Source organism: Alligator sinensis, unplaced genomic scaffold (genome assembly GCF_000455745.1).
Source record: "Alligator sinensis unplaced genomic scaffold, ASM45574v1 scaffold108_1, whole genome shotgun sequence".
In the NCBI taxonomy this organism is placed as follows: domain Eukaryota; kingdom Metazoa; phylum Chordata; order Crocodylia; family Alligatoridae; genus Alligator; species Alligator sinensis.
Genome location: NW_005842110.1, coordinates 290,279 through 303,788, shown reverse-complemented (window position 1 = coordinate 303,788; position 13,510 = coordinate 290,279). Strand labels below are relative to the sequence as shown.

Here is a 13,510-nt window from a genome sequence, read left to right as displayed (position 1 = left end):
TCCCACCGCCCCCGGAGCCGCCGGGGCTGCCGGGAGTTGTAGTCCCCTCCCCCCCGGCCACCGCCCGCAGAGACTGCGGGCCGAACGCCCCAGCACTACATTGCCCAGGGCACGCGCCTGCCGCGCACAGCCTGGCGGGAGCCGGCGTTCCGCCAAGAAGCGCTTCCGAAATGGCCGCGCGTAGCCCGGCGGGAGTTGTAGTCCGACGCCCTCCTTAGGACTTCGCCAATCGCGGGCGAGGTCGAGGCCGCAGAGACTACAAGTCCCAGCAGCCAGTGCGCGGGGGACTCGCGGGCGGCCGCGGCGATGGCGGTCGATAAGGAGATGTTGGAGCGGGACCTGTACGCGCTGTTGGGCGTCGCGGAGAAGGCGTCGGACAAGGAGGTCAGGGGCCCTCCCACCCCGCCGGGGCCCAAGGCCCTGGGGATGGCGCGGGGCAGCGACCCCTGTGGCGTGCGTGGGGCGGGGCCTGCTCTGCGGTCGCTTTTATCCCCACACCTCCCCCAGCGCTGCCCCGGTCGGCTTCTGCCCCACGGTTACACTGCGCATGTGTTGTACCCCCACTTCCTCCCCGTGCGTGACTTCACAGGCACCCGGCGTGATCCCTACTTTCCTCGTACATCCTCGACGTCTCCTTGGAGGGGCGGGCCCATGCAAATGAGAAGAACGTTGGCGGGCCGGGGTCCTCTAGTCCCCCGGGCCAGGGCTGCCTGGTGCATGACGCCCGGCGGGCCTAGCCCCGGCACAGATGCGGGGCTGGGGCAGGAGGGGTGGCAAGGGGCACTGCCAGGGCACGTAATGTGGCAGCACCTTCTGGCCCTCCAACGAGTTTGGGGCACCAGTGGACAAATCACTTCTCTGTGGGGTTGCCAACCCTCCCGGATTGGCCCCCAGGAATCTACCAGAATCTGCATCAAGCCCCTGGTGACTACTGAAAGCAATCCAGGAGATTGATATTGTGAACAGGTTGAACAGTACAATTAATGACTAGAGGTCCACCGATATGTGGATCACATATTGGATCAGCACCAATATGAGGAAAATTGACCTTATTGGTAATTGCCTTTTTATGCCTTTTTATGGCTGATGTGGCCAATAATGTCTGTGCAGCTGTAGCACAGCATGCAGGCAGCCAGGAGCTCAGCCCAGCAGTGTGGAGAGCAGCTGGGTTTGGCTGGTAAATCTGTTGTGAAGGAGGGGGTGGGGCCCCCCTGGTGATGGAGGGAGTGGGGCTGGGGCAGGGACAAGGACAAGGGCAGGTGCTGCACAGCCGGGGCGGAGTGCAGGACAGAGCCACAAGTGGCTCTTACAGGGTGGGGCAGATGACACCAAGTTACGGAGGAGCGTGGTCATGCCAGAAGATAGGTTGCAGATACAGGTAGACCTGGACAGGCTGGAGAGTTGGGCCGACCAGAACCAGATAAAGTTCAACACTCAGAAGTGTAAGGTGCTCCATCTGGGGGCAAACAATCCCCAAAATACTTGCAGGCTCGGTGGCAACAATTTGACTTGCGCCACGGCCGAAAGGGACCTAGAAGTAGTGATCCACCATTGTATGAACATGAGCCAGCAGTGTGCTGCTGTGGCCAGCAGGGCAAACAACACATTTGCAATCATTAACTGTTGTATCTCATGCAAAACTAAGTGATACTCCCACTGTACTCTGCACTGGTAAGGCTGAAGCTGGAGTGCTGTGTCCAGTTCTGGGCACTACACTTCAGCAAGGATGTGGAAAAACTTGAGAAGGTCCAGAGAACAGCCATCTGTATGATCAGGGACTTGGAAGACAAGCCGTACGAGGAAAGGCTGAGGGACTTGAGCCTCTTCAGCCTACAAAGAGAAGGCTGAGAGGGGACTTGGTAGCAGCTTACTGCTGCATTAGGGGAGTACATCAAGAACTCAGTGAACAGCTGTTCACCAGGCCACCCCTGGGGAAGACCAGGAGCAATGGGTACAAACTCCTGGAAGGCTGCTTCAGGCTCAATTTCAGGAAAAACTCCTTCAGAGTCAGGGTGTCCAGGCTGGAGTAAACTCCCTCCAGGGGTGGTGCAGTCACCTATTCTGGAAATCTTCAAAAGGAGACTGGACAGTCACCTTGCTGGGGTCACTTGACCCCACTGGTTGTCTTTTCCTGCCTAGTGCAGGGGGACTGGACCCAATGTTCTACAAGGTCCCTTCCAGCCCCTAACAATCTATGAAAGTGCCTTCAGATTTGCACTCGGGGCGGGTGGCGGTGATGTTGGGACAGGGGCTATGGCAAATTTTGGGGTGACTGCAGCCCCTCCCAGCTCTGCCACCACCCACCTTGAGTGCAGCCTGGCTCATCCCCTGCTGGGAAGAGCACCACCCTAGCCCCACCCAGCACCACCCCAGCCCCAGCCTGCAGTGGCAGCCCAGCCTCACCCCACGCGCAGATCCAGGGGCACATGCCCCTCATGCTGCACACAGATCTGGGATGTACGCAGCAGCAGAAGCCACCCCCATACCCCCCAGCCACTCTCGGCTTCGTCCCGCACTCTGCCCAGCAGTGCCTGTCCCAGCCCCACTCCCTCCCTCACCACGGGGGCCTCGATCTGTGCCCCCCCATGCCCCTTCCCCCATCGCCCTTTCCCCCACTGCAGACTTACCAGCCACATAACTGCCTGGCTGCATATTGGCAATCGGATCGGTATTGGGCGATATGGCTTGTTAAAAATTGGCCATCAGCCCAAAAAATCTCTAACAGTGCACCCCTATTAATGACATTATGTCATGTTGGGGAAAAAAATCTCCTGGAATAGCTTCAGTCAGAGTTGGCAACCCTACCTTTTCACTGCTTGTGGGGTAAGATCTAGTGTAGGGAGTATCTGAAGCCCCGGACTAAAGAGTCTGCGATGGAGGATGCTTACCTGTAGTATCTGGGGGCATCCGCACCCCAAGAGCCCTGGGCTTGGACCTGCACATAGGATGCCTGCCAATGGATTTGGGAGCATGCGAAGTCCCAGGGTGAGAGGTTGGGATGAAGGATGCTCATCAGTTGCAGCACCATACATGGTATTTAGAACAATTGAGTTCTGCCTGCTCAGTCGATATGGTTTTTGGAGTGATTGAGTTCTGCTCAGTTGATATGATTTGGAGTGGATTTGGCTAATTTGACCTGGAACACAAAATACATTTTTAAAAAATAAATAAATAAACAAATCTCTGGCTGGAGATTTGGCCGGCCCATTGTTTTACCCTCAGGACAGTGTGGGTCTGGGCTGGCCATGTAAAGCTAGAAGCCTTCCTTAAATGGGGCTGCTGAGAACATAGCAGAGGAGGTTGACCAGGAGGTCTTGGTGGGGCCAGGGGTGGGGAGTGCACCAAGGAAAAGGCAAGCAGAGCAGTGCAGCCAAAACCTCAGCAAGAGGCTCTTTGGGGCAAGGGCAGGAACGGGGTGGCTGGAGTGAGGGGGCGGAGGCTGAACCTCCAGCTGGAGGGATGGGGGGAACAGCAGCTGGCACAGGTTAACCCCTCACGCCTTCAGGCTGCTGGTTGGATCTAAAGCACAGACTGGATACGAAGTGACAGTGCACCTAATATAGCTGCTCTTCTGCTCAGCCTAGTGGTAGGATCCAGAGGTGCGTTTGGGTCCAGCTTTTCATTCCACACGTGGCTGTCCCCAGATCAGGAAAGCAACCGGCTGCTTTATGGTACCTCAGCTTTTCTCTAGGCTCCCGGGTTGTGTGGGGACCTGTCTCAGCCTCAGTGTAAATTAAAGCAGTCTCAGGGTTGTTGTGGTTTGTGCATGGCGTGGCGGCCTTATCTGTGATAAACCAGCGTCCTTATTTCCAATCTGTATTATTTCCCTCTTTGGAAACGCAGGAGCAAAGGTTGAACGTGACGAAAGGAACAGCAGAATAACTTGTGGGGCTACATGTTTTTAACGCCTTGTAGCATACTCCTTTCCCCCACTTCTCTTCACGCCCCCCCCCGAGGCAGCAGTGGTGGCTCCCCCCCCCCCCCGCCCCCCCCCCCCCCCCTACAGTAATTACCTGTATTTTAGAAACTGTTTGTTGGGTATTGGTTGTTTGTTAATTGTGTGAAGTAATTTTTCTTGTTTGGCCTTGGATACTTTTATTAATAACCAGCATGGCATTTGGAGTTTTGCCAGTGTTGCATTGCTCATTCTTACTCATTGTTGATTGTGTTCCTTAATAGTGTTTCCTTGTTTGCTGATTGTAGTCTACCCTGTAGTTGCTGTTATGTCCTCTGTCACCTTGTCTTAAGTACATGGGATGAGATCCTTGTCCCACTAAAGTCAATAGCAAACTTTCCATTGACTTCACCTGGGCAGAATTTCACTTCTGGTGTTTGTTTACAGCCCTTGAGAGGGAAATGTTAAACTTTTAAATATTCTTTGGCAACGCAATAGATTTAAAGTAGCATCAGATCCCATACCCGTTCTTCAGTCTAATTGTCGATATTGAGGTTTCACCATTGCATTTTTCTTGTTTTGTTTTCTTTCTTCTTCTTTTTCCTTATTTTCCTGTGTTAAAGATCTATAGAAACAAATGGGGAAACTGACTCTCCTATAGAAAGTAAATAAGGAAACTGTAAATACCAACTTTTCTGCTGAACAAAGTTAATCTTGTTAAAGTGACGTGAGCAGTAGGGCTGTGTGAAATTTTGCCGGGTGTTTCATTTCGAAGCTGTTTTGATGCATTTCAAGCTCGAAACAACGAAATTGAAACGAAACAAAAGCCTTCGAAACAGCTTTGAAACAAAACAAGGGCACTCAAAACATTTCAAGTTTCAAAGCTGGGCTTACTTAGCATCCCAGCCGGCAGCATCAGCCTCCTGTCATCTGGCGCACAGATCAGGGGAGGGCTGCAGGGCTGTGCCGTATTCCTCTCGGGTGCGGGACCCTGGATCTGTGCGCCAGATGACAGGAGGCTGCTGCTGCTGCCTGGGACTGATGCTGGGCTCAGCCTGTGCTCAACGCCGGAAGATTGGTGGTGTTGCTGGCCCAAGGCAGCAGCAGCAGCCTCCTGTCATCTAGCACGCAGATCAGGGGCCTGCTCCCCTGGGCAGGACTGTCCTGCCTTTCCTCCACAACACCAGAGAGCAGGCACAGGCAGCCCCATGTGGGCTCCAAGTGGCTGCAGCACAGGGTGCTGGCCACTGGGAGAGGGAGCAGCCGCTCCTCCCCATGCTGAGCACCAGCTCGTAACCCGCTGCTGCTGCTAGCCTGGGCCCCATGCCAGCTCCAGGCTCACCCCTTGGGGCTGAGCTGCAGCAGAAGCTGGGCAGAACCTGCTGCTGAGCGTGGAGGAAAGCCCCCCGCCCCTGCTCACCCCTGCCAGGCAGTGTTTGGTGCAGCTGTGCCAGACTCCTCCTGTGGGGTGTAGGCCGCCAGGTCTGCACGCTGGATGGCGGAAGGCTGCCACTGCTGCCTTGGGCCAGCAGCAGCAGCAATCTTCCCTGCGCTGGGTGCAAGCTTTGTTTCAAATACTTGAAACAACTCAGACGTCTGGGCAACCTTTGTTCATCAAAGCAGTTGGTGAAGGGGAGTTGTTATGGTTAGGTGGGCCAGGTGTTTGGAAGCTCTCACTGAGGTCATTATATGGGAAAGTTCTTTTGACTGTCCATGGTGTGGATGACTTATCATTTGAGAAGACTTTACTTTGTTTAGTGGGGTCTCGCCAATAGGTTCCCAATAAAGGGCTATTGCAGGGATCAGCAATGTTTTCCAGCAGGGGGTTGGAATGACCCAGCTCAGGTCTGAGGCAGGCAGACGCTGGGGCCTGGCTTACTCTGTTGCTTCTCCCTGCCGCCTGGCTCTGGCACAGCGCAGAGAAAGCCCTCCTCTGCTGATGCCTCGGGCTCCCAGCTGCGTTACAGTGCAGGGAGAACTCCCCCACCACAGACGCCATGACTCAAAAGCTCAGTGGGCCGGATGTGACCCATGAGCCATAGGTTGCCAAGCCCCTCACATGTTGTTAGCCTCTCATTTTTGTCCACCAGGTGGTGTCTGAATACAACAGGTTTCCTTTTCCCAGTTTGTAAAAGGCCTCCTTTGCAGTTATATAGACACTGTTCTTCTTTCTTGCAGCATTTCTTTTCTTGCACAAAGCATTTTCAAATGGTAAAGAGAATTCAGATGATTAACATCCTGCTCAGTGACTTAGTCTAGAAAACTGTTGTTGACTTGACTCTGAAGTGTCAGAAATACAGTATGTTCATCATCTCTCTAGCACTATCTCCCTAGCTGGGTTTATGGCAGTTACTAATACTACATATTTTGGCCAGAATTTCTTTTCCTTGCCAAACCCTTGCACTGTATGTTATGTGCTATACCCCCCAGGCACATCTGTAAGAACATCCTCTTCCACCTTACACTGAGATACAGTCTTCCAGTCAGTTAATTAGACCTGGTCTTGGCTATGCTATTCCAGTTATTTCTGACCCTGAGATTTGTATCACTGTAACATGCTGTATGTAGGAGTGAAATTTCTATCCTTCAGAAACTCGTTTTGGTTTCAGATGTGGCTCCCTGCGTACTTGGCATCTTGGACTGGAATGTTTTTTTGTTGCAGTATGATGTTAATCAGCAAAGATACTGCTACAGGGAGGTTGCATGTTGGCCCTTAAACAGTCTCTTGTTGTTGCAGAAGGATATTTTCTTGTAGTTAGCTAGCTACCAGTTGTTTCCTTATGCCTTTTATTATTATTTTCTAAATCTTTCAGCCCAGTAGTATGCGTTGGCCCTTCACCGTAATTCATTTATTTAAGTGAAGTGCTTGAGTTTAAATAAAATCCATGCACTTGATTAGAAAATCAAAAAAAAATGACATACATGCTTTTGTCATGGATACCTCTCGCTCTGGAGGGTCATTCTGATCAGTGAATCTCTTTTCTGGCTCCTACAGGTTAAGAAAGCCTACAGACAAAAGGCCCTGACTTGCCATCCAGATAAGAACCCAGATAATCCTAAAGCAGGTAAGATCAATGTGTGTGTATACAAACAGGTTCTCCCTGTCAGTCCCAGCTGCATGGATACAGGGAGTGTTCATATTTGTTTGCTGTAGCACAGCTCTGCTTTTGCCCATAACCCATGGAAACGTCTGCGCATCATGCAGTGTATCCACATCTGTTGGTGGGTAGGAAACGTGTTCAGCAGCACACGGCAACTGAGTCCTGAGGCTAAATGTACAGCTCAAATGGGAGCTGCATACAATTCTCATTTCTGTTCCTGGAAATCTCCCTGTAGATAGGAAAACTCTTTATCTCTATTCTAATGGAAAGTTGATATCCTGTTGTTTATGTTCTGGAAGTGCCTGTTATCAGGAGGTTGTATCCCTGTTAGATGCAAGTCACTGTATGTTGAGCAAAGTGGAGTTAAGTTGTGGGCAGGGTCCCTGCATTCTGCAGCAGCTTCACTTACATTCAGATGAATCAAACCTTAACTGTTTTAAACATTAAAATGAATGAATGCCATTGTTGACTACAAATGTCCAACTCGGGATCCTTAAAAATTCTAGTTTATTAGGCGGATTGAAACACTGTAATCATAAACCTTGGGGCTGGTCCCCACACACATGCACACACACATATATACACACACACACACACAGTAGCAGGCTACAGAGTCAGGTATACCTATCCTACAAGCGCTGGAGTCTGTCGTTGAGGCTTCTTTCAGCGTGGTGTTCTCTTCCAGAAGGGGGTCTCCGGCTGGTCCTTCTGGCTGGACAGGTCTGGTTGAGTTGGAGATCAAGAGGGCACCACTGAGGGTCACTTTTCACTGCCTTTTATCTGTCCGTGGCAGACTTTGGTGACTCCCCAGTTTTCAGGTTTGCCCAATCCAGGGGTCATTGACCCTCGTGGGACTTCCCCCCCTTGGTGGCTACTGGACGGCATCTGTCAGCCCCAGGGGTCGTCCGCATGTACGTGCAGGTTTGGGAGTCCGTTGATGAATTTTGAATAGGGCTCTGGGAGCAGTTGATCTGGAGATACTCAACCCAAAAGTTGGTCCCTGGCGTTGATTAACTCAGGCCAGGGCTTCTAGCCCTTGATCAGTGAGGAGATTTCCTGGTTGTTACATTGTCTTCTATTGAGTTCTTCCCTTGGTTGATCTGCAGCTTCCCAGGTGTTAATTGCTGTGTGCTACCTTGTTACACATTCAATCACTGATTCACTTGCTCTTTCAGGGGCCCGCCTGATACAGAGAAGGACAGTTTGATTCCTGCCCTTGTTAACATTGTTACAATGTATAACTTACTAAAACACATTTAGTTGAAAGTTGAAAGGTGAGGAGTATAAAATATAAGCTACAAATGCCATGGCACACAAATAGATAAAAATACCAAACTACAAGGGGAGATACAAAATGCACGCACACAAATTTTAAAACACAATTCCTTATCTTAAAGTGAAAGAGAGAGGAAGGAAGAAAAGGTAGAAAAAGAGAAACATATCCAAAGAGGGGAGAGTAAATGCAGGCAAGAGGAAAAGGGGGCTTTCTGCTACACCATGTGTGCCATAGCTCCTGCTCTTTGTCCAGATATTTAATTAAGCTAAATTTTAGCTTGCTGTGCCACAGACTTTTCAAACTGATAATTGCGGTGAAAAGGCTGTCACAGAGGAAATGGGGTTCAGTGAATGGGTGACAGGAAGACAGGCTTTCGACATACAAGTAGGCAAGAGAAGCAACCTGAGGTGGTGGGATAAGCACATCAGTTGGTTCCTTTAGGTAAAATGATCAGGAATTAAGAGAGTTAACAGTGTGAATACTTTCCTTTAGGTTTGACTGTTAATAACTCTTAAATATGATATTAAGTTTGATATGAAAGAGGGTTCTCACACTTTTTAATTAATCTATTCAAGACTTGCATCATAATCAGGTGGTCTGGAAACTTTTTTTTTCTTTTAAACAGAAGCTTTGTTAATCATGCATAGAACTAAATTCCAGATGCCCTTGTTGTCTGTCAGCCTATAAATTCTGTGGAGAGGCTATTATTTTCTCTCAAATTCTCTAGAACCCTTGCATGAGGGTTATTTGTTCAGAGACTTATCCAGAAATCCTGTGAGCTGTTTACTTGGTTTTCTGTGTCTTAAATGTTTTTTTTTTCTCCTCTCTATCCCTAGCGGAAGTCTTCCACCAGCTGTCTCAGGCTTTAACTGTACTAACCGATGCAGCAGCAAGGGTAAGGATGCCCATCTCTTGGTCATGGTGATATGTGCACATTGTTCATATCTGTTAGTGTACATGTCTAAGTGGAGAAATAATGGAAGTTGTCCTTTCTTTCCTGTCTCACATACTTTGCCCCCTTTATAACTCTGAGCCTTCAGGATTATCTGTTACATCCTGTGCATCTTTTTATAAGGAAGTTCCTTGTTCCAGTATGGCTTTTTGGCCATCAGAGCTCAGATGAGGATAGACAGAAAACCAAGGCCAGTGTTTTGGGTCCCATCTGCTATGTATATATTTCCATCAGAAACAGTGTGCTGAGTAGAAGAGAACTCTGAAATATTATGTTTAAACTACGTGTCCTTGGCTAACAACAGCAAACAAAGTAGGCTTCGATTCAGAGACTGAATACCTGCAATTTCTTTTGATCCCCCGACTGCTGTCTCCACAGTCGTGATTAGACTTATGAAGAACTGAGCAGTGAATTCTTTAATTTCAAGGTGCATTTCTCTTTACTATATATGAATCTTGTTCAGTTTCCCAAGAAAGTCTACAAAATCTAGTATAGGTGCACCAATATATCGGATTGGCACCGATAAAAGGGAAATATACGCTATTGGCTTTTTTTGTTGAGTTTAGCTGGTAATGTTCACCAATAAATATAATTAATTATGCCTTCTGGCCAGGGCGCCTAAACACCTCTGTTCCCTCTCACCCTCGGGGCCAGGGCCCTCGGATGCCTGGGTTCCCTCAGGAAATGGCAGGTTTCCCCTTGCAGGTGGGCAGCATTCCACCCTGCAAGGGATCCTGCTTTGGGGCTCCCAGGAGCGAGGCATGGGGCACTGCATGCATATGCACGGCCTCATGCATACACATAGCCAGGAATGCAGCCGGGCAGTGTGGAGAGCAGCTCCCTGCAGGTAAGTCTATGGAGGGAGGGGGTGTAGGTGGGTAGATCAAGACCCCCCCCAGGGTGAGGGAGGGAGTGGGGCAGGGGCTGCTGCCCAGCCAGTTCAAGCACCCCCACTGCCATTGTTAAGCTCCGGGACGCTGATCCACTGGACAAGCTGCCTGCAGCTCTGTCCTACGCCCCGCCCTCTCTGGGCACTACCCCCTTCCCCTGCCCCATTCCCTCCCTCAAAATTCCACTTCACCCAAAGATCTGTCAAGAAAGGGAAAAAAAAAACTCGTCTCCTAGTCTAAAGTTAAACGAATACTTTAAGACATGCCTGACTTCACGTAGCATTGTGTGTCACTCAGTTCAGTTGGGATTTGCAATGTGTAGTTTAAACATGTGCATGACTCTGAGATGGATAAGGGCCTTACCTACCACTGAGATGCTATAAAGATTAATGGGCTAGGTTCTCAACTAACATAAATCAGCATAACTTCACTGCTCCCTGTAAAAGAGCCAGAGCTGTAGCTGGTGCCATAAGATCTATACTGTGTTATGTAACTGCTGAATCTGATATTTCTAGTGAAGAATTACAGGTGTCACCAATTAGACAATATCTTCTAAGTCAAGTCAAGCTATACATCCAGCTGTGAGTAAAGTTATCCTATATATTAGACATTTTTAGTGTAAAACTTTGCTCTAAGCAAACTCCAATCTGTCACCATCAGACGTAAATTAAATAATTATTCTGACTCATTTTGTGCCAATGCCACCAATGGTTGCTTATAGCTGGCTCAGGAAACCAAAATGATCTCACTTCTAAAGGTGGGTCATGGTTTCTCTCAAAAATATTTTAGGATAATTCCTGGGTCTGGCACCCTTTACACTTCACCTTTCCATGCTACAACTTGAAGTGGTCGGTCCTGTTTTGTTCTTCTGTTTTCTGAGTACCTGAGCTGACATCCAGTTTTTTTCATGAAAGCCCCCAGCACTAGGTGGAAAAAAGGTCTAGCTCCAGTTTTACAATGTCTCAGTAACTGTCATGCCTCACTTTCTCCCCAAGTTTTACAGCATGTCATCCTTTCTGCTGTTCCCTTAAACAGGCAGCATATGACAGAGTGAGAAAAGCGAAGAAGCAGGCAGCAGAAAGGACTCAAAAACTTGACGACAGAAGGAAAAAAGTGAAACTTGGTATGAAAATCGACACTGCTCCCTTTTTCCATGGGGTAAAGTCTAAGACAGTGGGAGATTTTTGCATTTCTTCCACCCCTAGAATTCCCTATTTCCCGTTAAACTTCTTTTCCCCATAGTGGCTGAACTCTTGTGTCATTCCTTGTGGAACTCCGGTTGTTCAGATTTCCCCCTGGGATCAACCCCTGCAAACAGCAGAAGGGGGATGGGGTGAAGCCTTTTTTGAGTTTTCATAGAATTATGGGTTTGAAGAAGGGATCCTCAGGTCCTGTACTCCAACCTCCTAAACACATGGGACTTGTTTTGCTGAATTAATGATGCAAGTTGCTCATTGCTGAACCTGGATGTAGATGGGAGGTTGGGACTACCCTTCAGGAAGAGAGTTGAGGGCAGGAACAATAAGAACAGCCAAGTCTAGGTAGAGAGTTTTGGCTCCTGGTGACGTGTCACTTGGCTTTGTAGACCACTGTGGCAATAACTGGAAATGTGTTTTGCAGACCTTGAAGCCCGGGAACGAGAAGCCCAAGCTCGTGTAAGCGAAGAGGAAGAGCTCCAAATAACCAGAACATTAGAGCAAGAGGTAATGGGAACCATTTGTGGGTTGATCCACTCCTAGCAGAAATGTGGGCAAGACCCTTTGGGCAGATAGCCATGATGGTGAGCTTAGACTTGGATTGTCAAGCTCAGAGGGTAGTAATCAATGAACTGTCTAGGTGGCAGCCAGTCTCAAGTGGAGTGCCCCAGGGGTTGGTCTTGGGGCCAGTTTTGTTCAATATCTTCATCAACGGCTTGGATGATGGGACAGAGTGCACCCTCAGCAAGTTTGCAGATGACATCAAGCTGGGGAAGTAGTAGATATCCTGGAAGGTAGGGCTAGGTTTCGGAGAGACCTCAACAAATTGGAGGATTTGACCAAAACAAATTTCATGAGGTTCAATATGGAGAAGTGCAAAGTGCTGCACTTAGGATGGAACAATTCCATGCACCAATACAGGCTGGGGGCTGACTGGCTGGGCAGCAGCTCTGCAGAAAAGGACCTGGGGGTTACAGTGGACAATAAGCTGAATATGAGCCAACAGTGTGCCCTTGTTGCCAAGAAAGCTTACAGCTACTGACCTGCGTGTGTTGCCAGCAGATTGAGGGAAGTGATTTTCCCCCTTTATTTGGCACTGGTGAGATGACATCTGGCATATTATGTCCAGTTTTGGGCCCCTGTACTACAGAAAGGATGTGGACAAATTGGACAGAGTCTGATGGAGGGCAATGAATATGGTTAGGGTGTTGGGGCACATGACTTAAAAGGAGAGGCTGAGGGAACTGGGCTTATTTAGTCTGGAGAAGAAGAATAAGAGTGAATTTAATAGCAGCCTTAAACTACCTGGAGGGTGGTTCCAAAGAGGATGGAGCTAGACTGTTCTCAGTGGTGGCAGTGACAGAACAAGAAGCAATGGTCTTAAGTTGCAGCAAGGGAAGTTGAGGTTAGATGTAAGGAGGAACTGTCTCACAAGGAGAGTAGTAAAGCACTGGAACAAGTTACCCAGAGTGGTTGTGAAACCTCCATCCTTGGAGGTTCACAAGACCTGGGATCTAGTTGGGGCTGGTCCGGTCCTGCTTTGAGCAGGGGGTTGAACTGGATGTCCAACCCCTGGACCCCTGAGGTTCCTTCCTACCCTAATTTTCTATGATTCTATAAATTTGCATGAAGTATGGCTTAGTGCAAAGCTTTGGGAATAAGCGATTCTGTGAGCCCATAGGAAGAGGGGTGTCTATGTGAGATAATCCTGGCCTCAGATGTTTGGGGAGGGAGTCTTAGCTGAGCCCTCAGTGGAAAAGGGGTAAAAAGGGTTAATGGTTTAGCTTTCACTTACCATGGGGTAAAAACAGAATTGCTGGTTGTCTGTGTGCTCTCACCCTGACCTACAGGCAATATAAGTTACAGGTAAGTTACATTGATATAACTGGCTCATATGTGCACCTTATTTGTTCACTTTTTGTCTTGGCTACAGATCATACGTCTGCGTGAAGAGGGCTCCAGGCAGTTAGAAGAGCAGCAGAGGCTCATTCAGGAACAGATCCGGCTTGAGAGAGAGCAAGTCCAAGGTATGGGCAGATGAGATTGGAGCCTTTGTCCAAACCAAATGCTTCACAAGCCCCCAAATTTTCATGAGTTAACATGCAGGGGCACCACTCCCTACTCATTAAACACCCACATCTCAGCTTCCTGTATGGCACCCTGGTGAGAACTGCGTGTGGAGGCAGGTGGTACTAATAGT

General features: G+C 49.1%; 1 protein-coding gene across 3 annotated transcripts in view; it reads left to right on the top strand.

The window, feature by feature from the left end:
* The first annotated feature begins 249 nt into the window (after window positions 1–249).
* Window positions 250–13,510, top strand: part of DNAJC17 (DnaJ heat shock protein family (Hsp40) member C17) — a 30,126-nt gene continuing 16,865 nt past the window's right edge. For all 3 annotated transcript variants that reach the window (XM_025205279.1, XM_025205278.1, XM_014520374.2), the window contains exons 1-6: window positions 250–384; window positions 6,891–6,960; window positions 9,109–9,167; window positions 11,150–11,237; window positions 11,735–11,817; window positions 13,244–13,337. In XM_025205279.1, the coding sequence (XP_025061064.1) occupies window positions 307–384; window positions 6,891–6,960; window positions 9,109–9,167; window positions 11,150–11,237; window positions 11,735–11,817; window positions 13,244–13,337 (472 nt within the window). In that variant the 5' untranslated portion in view covers window positions 250–306. The remainder of the gene's footprint in view (window positions 385–6,890; window positions 6,961–9,108; window positions 9,168–11,149; window positions 11,238–11,734; window positions 11,818–13,243; window positions 13,338–13,510) is intronic.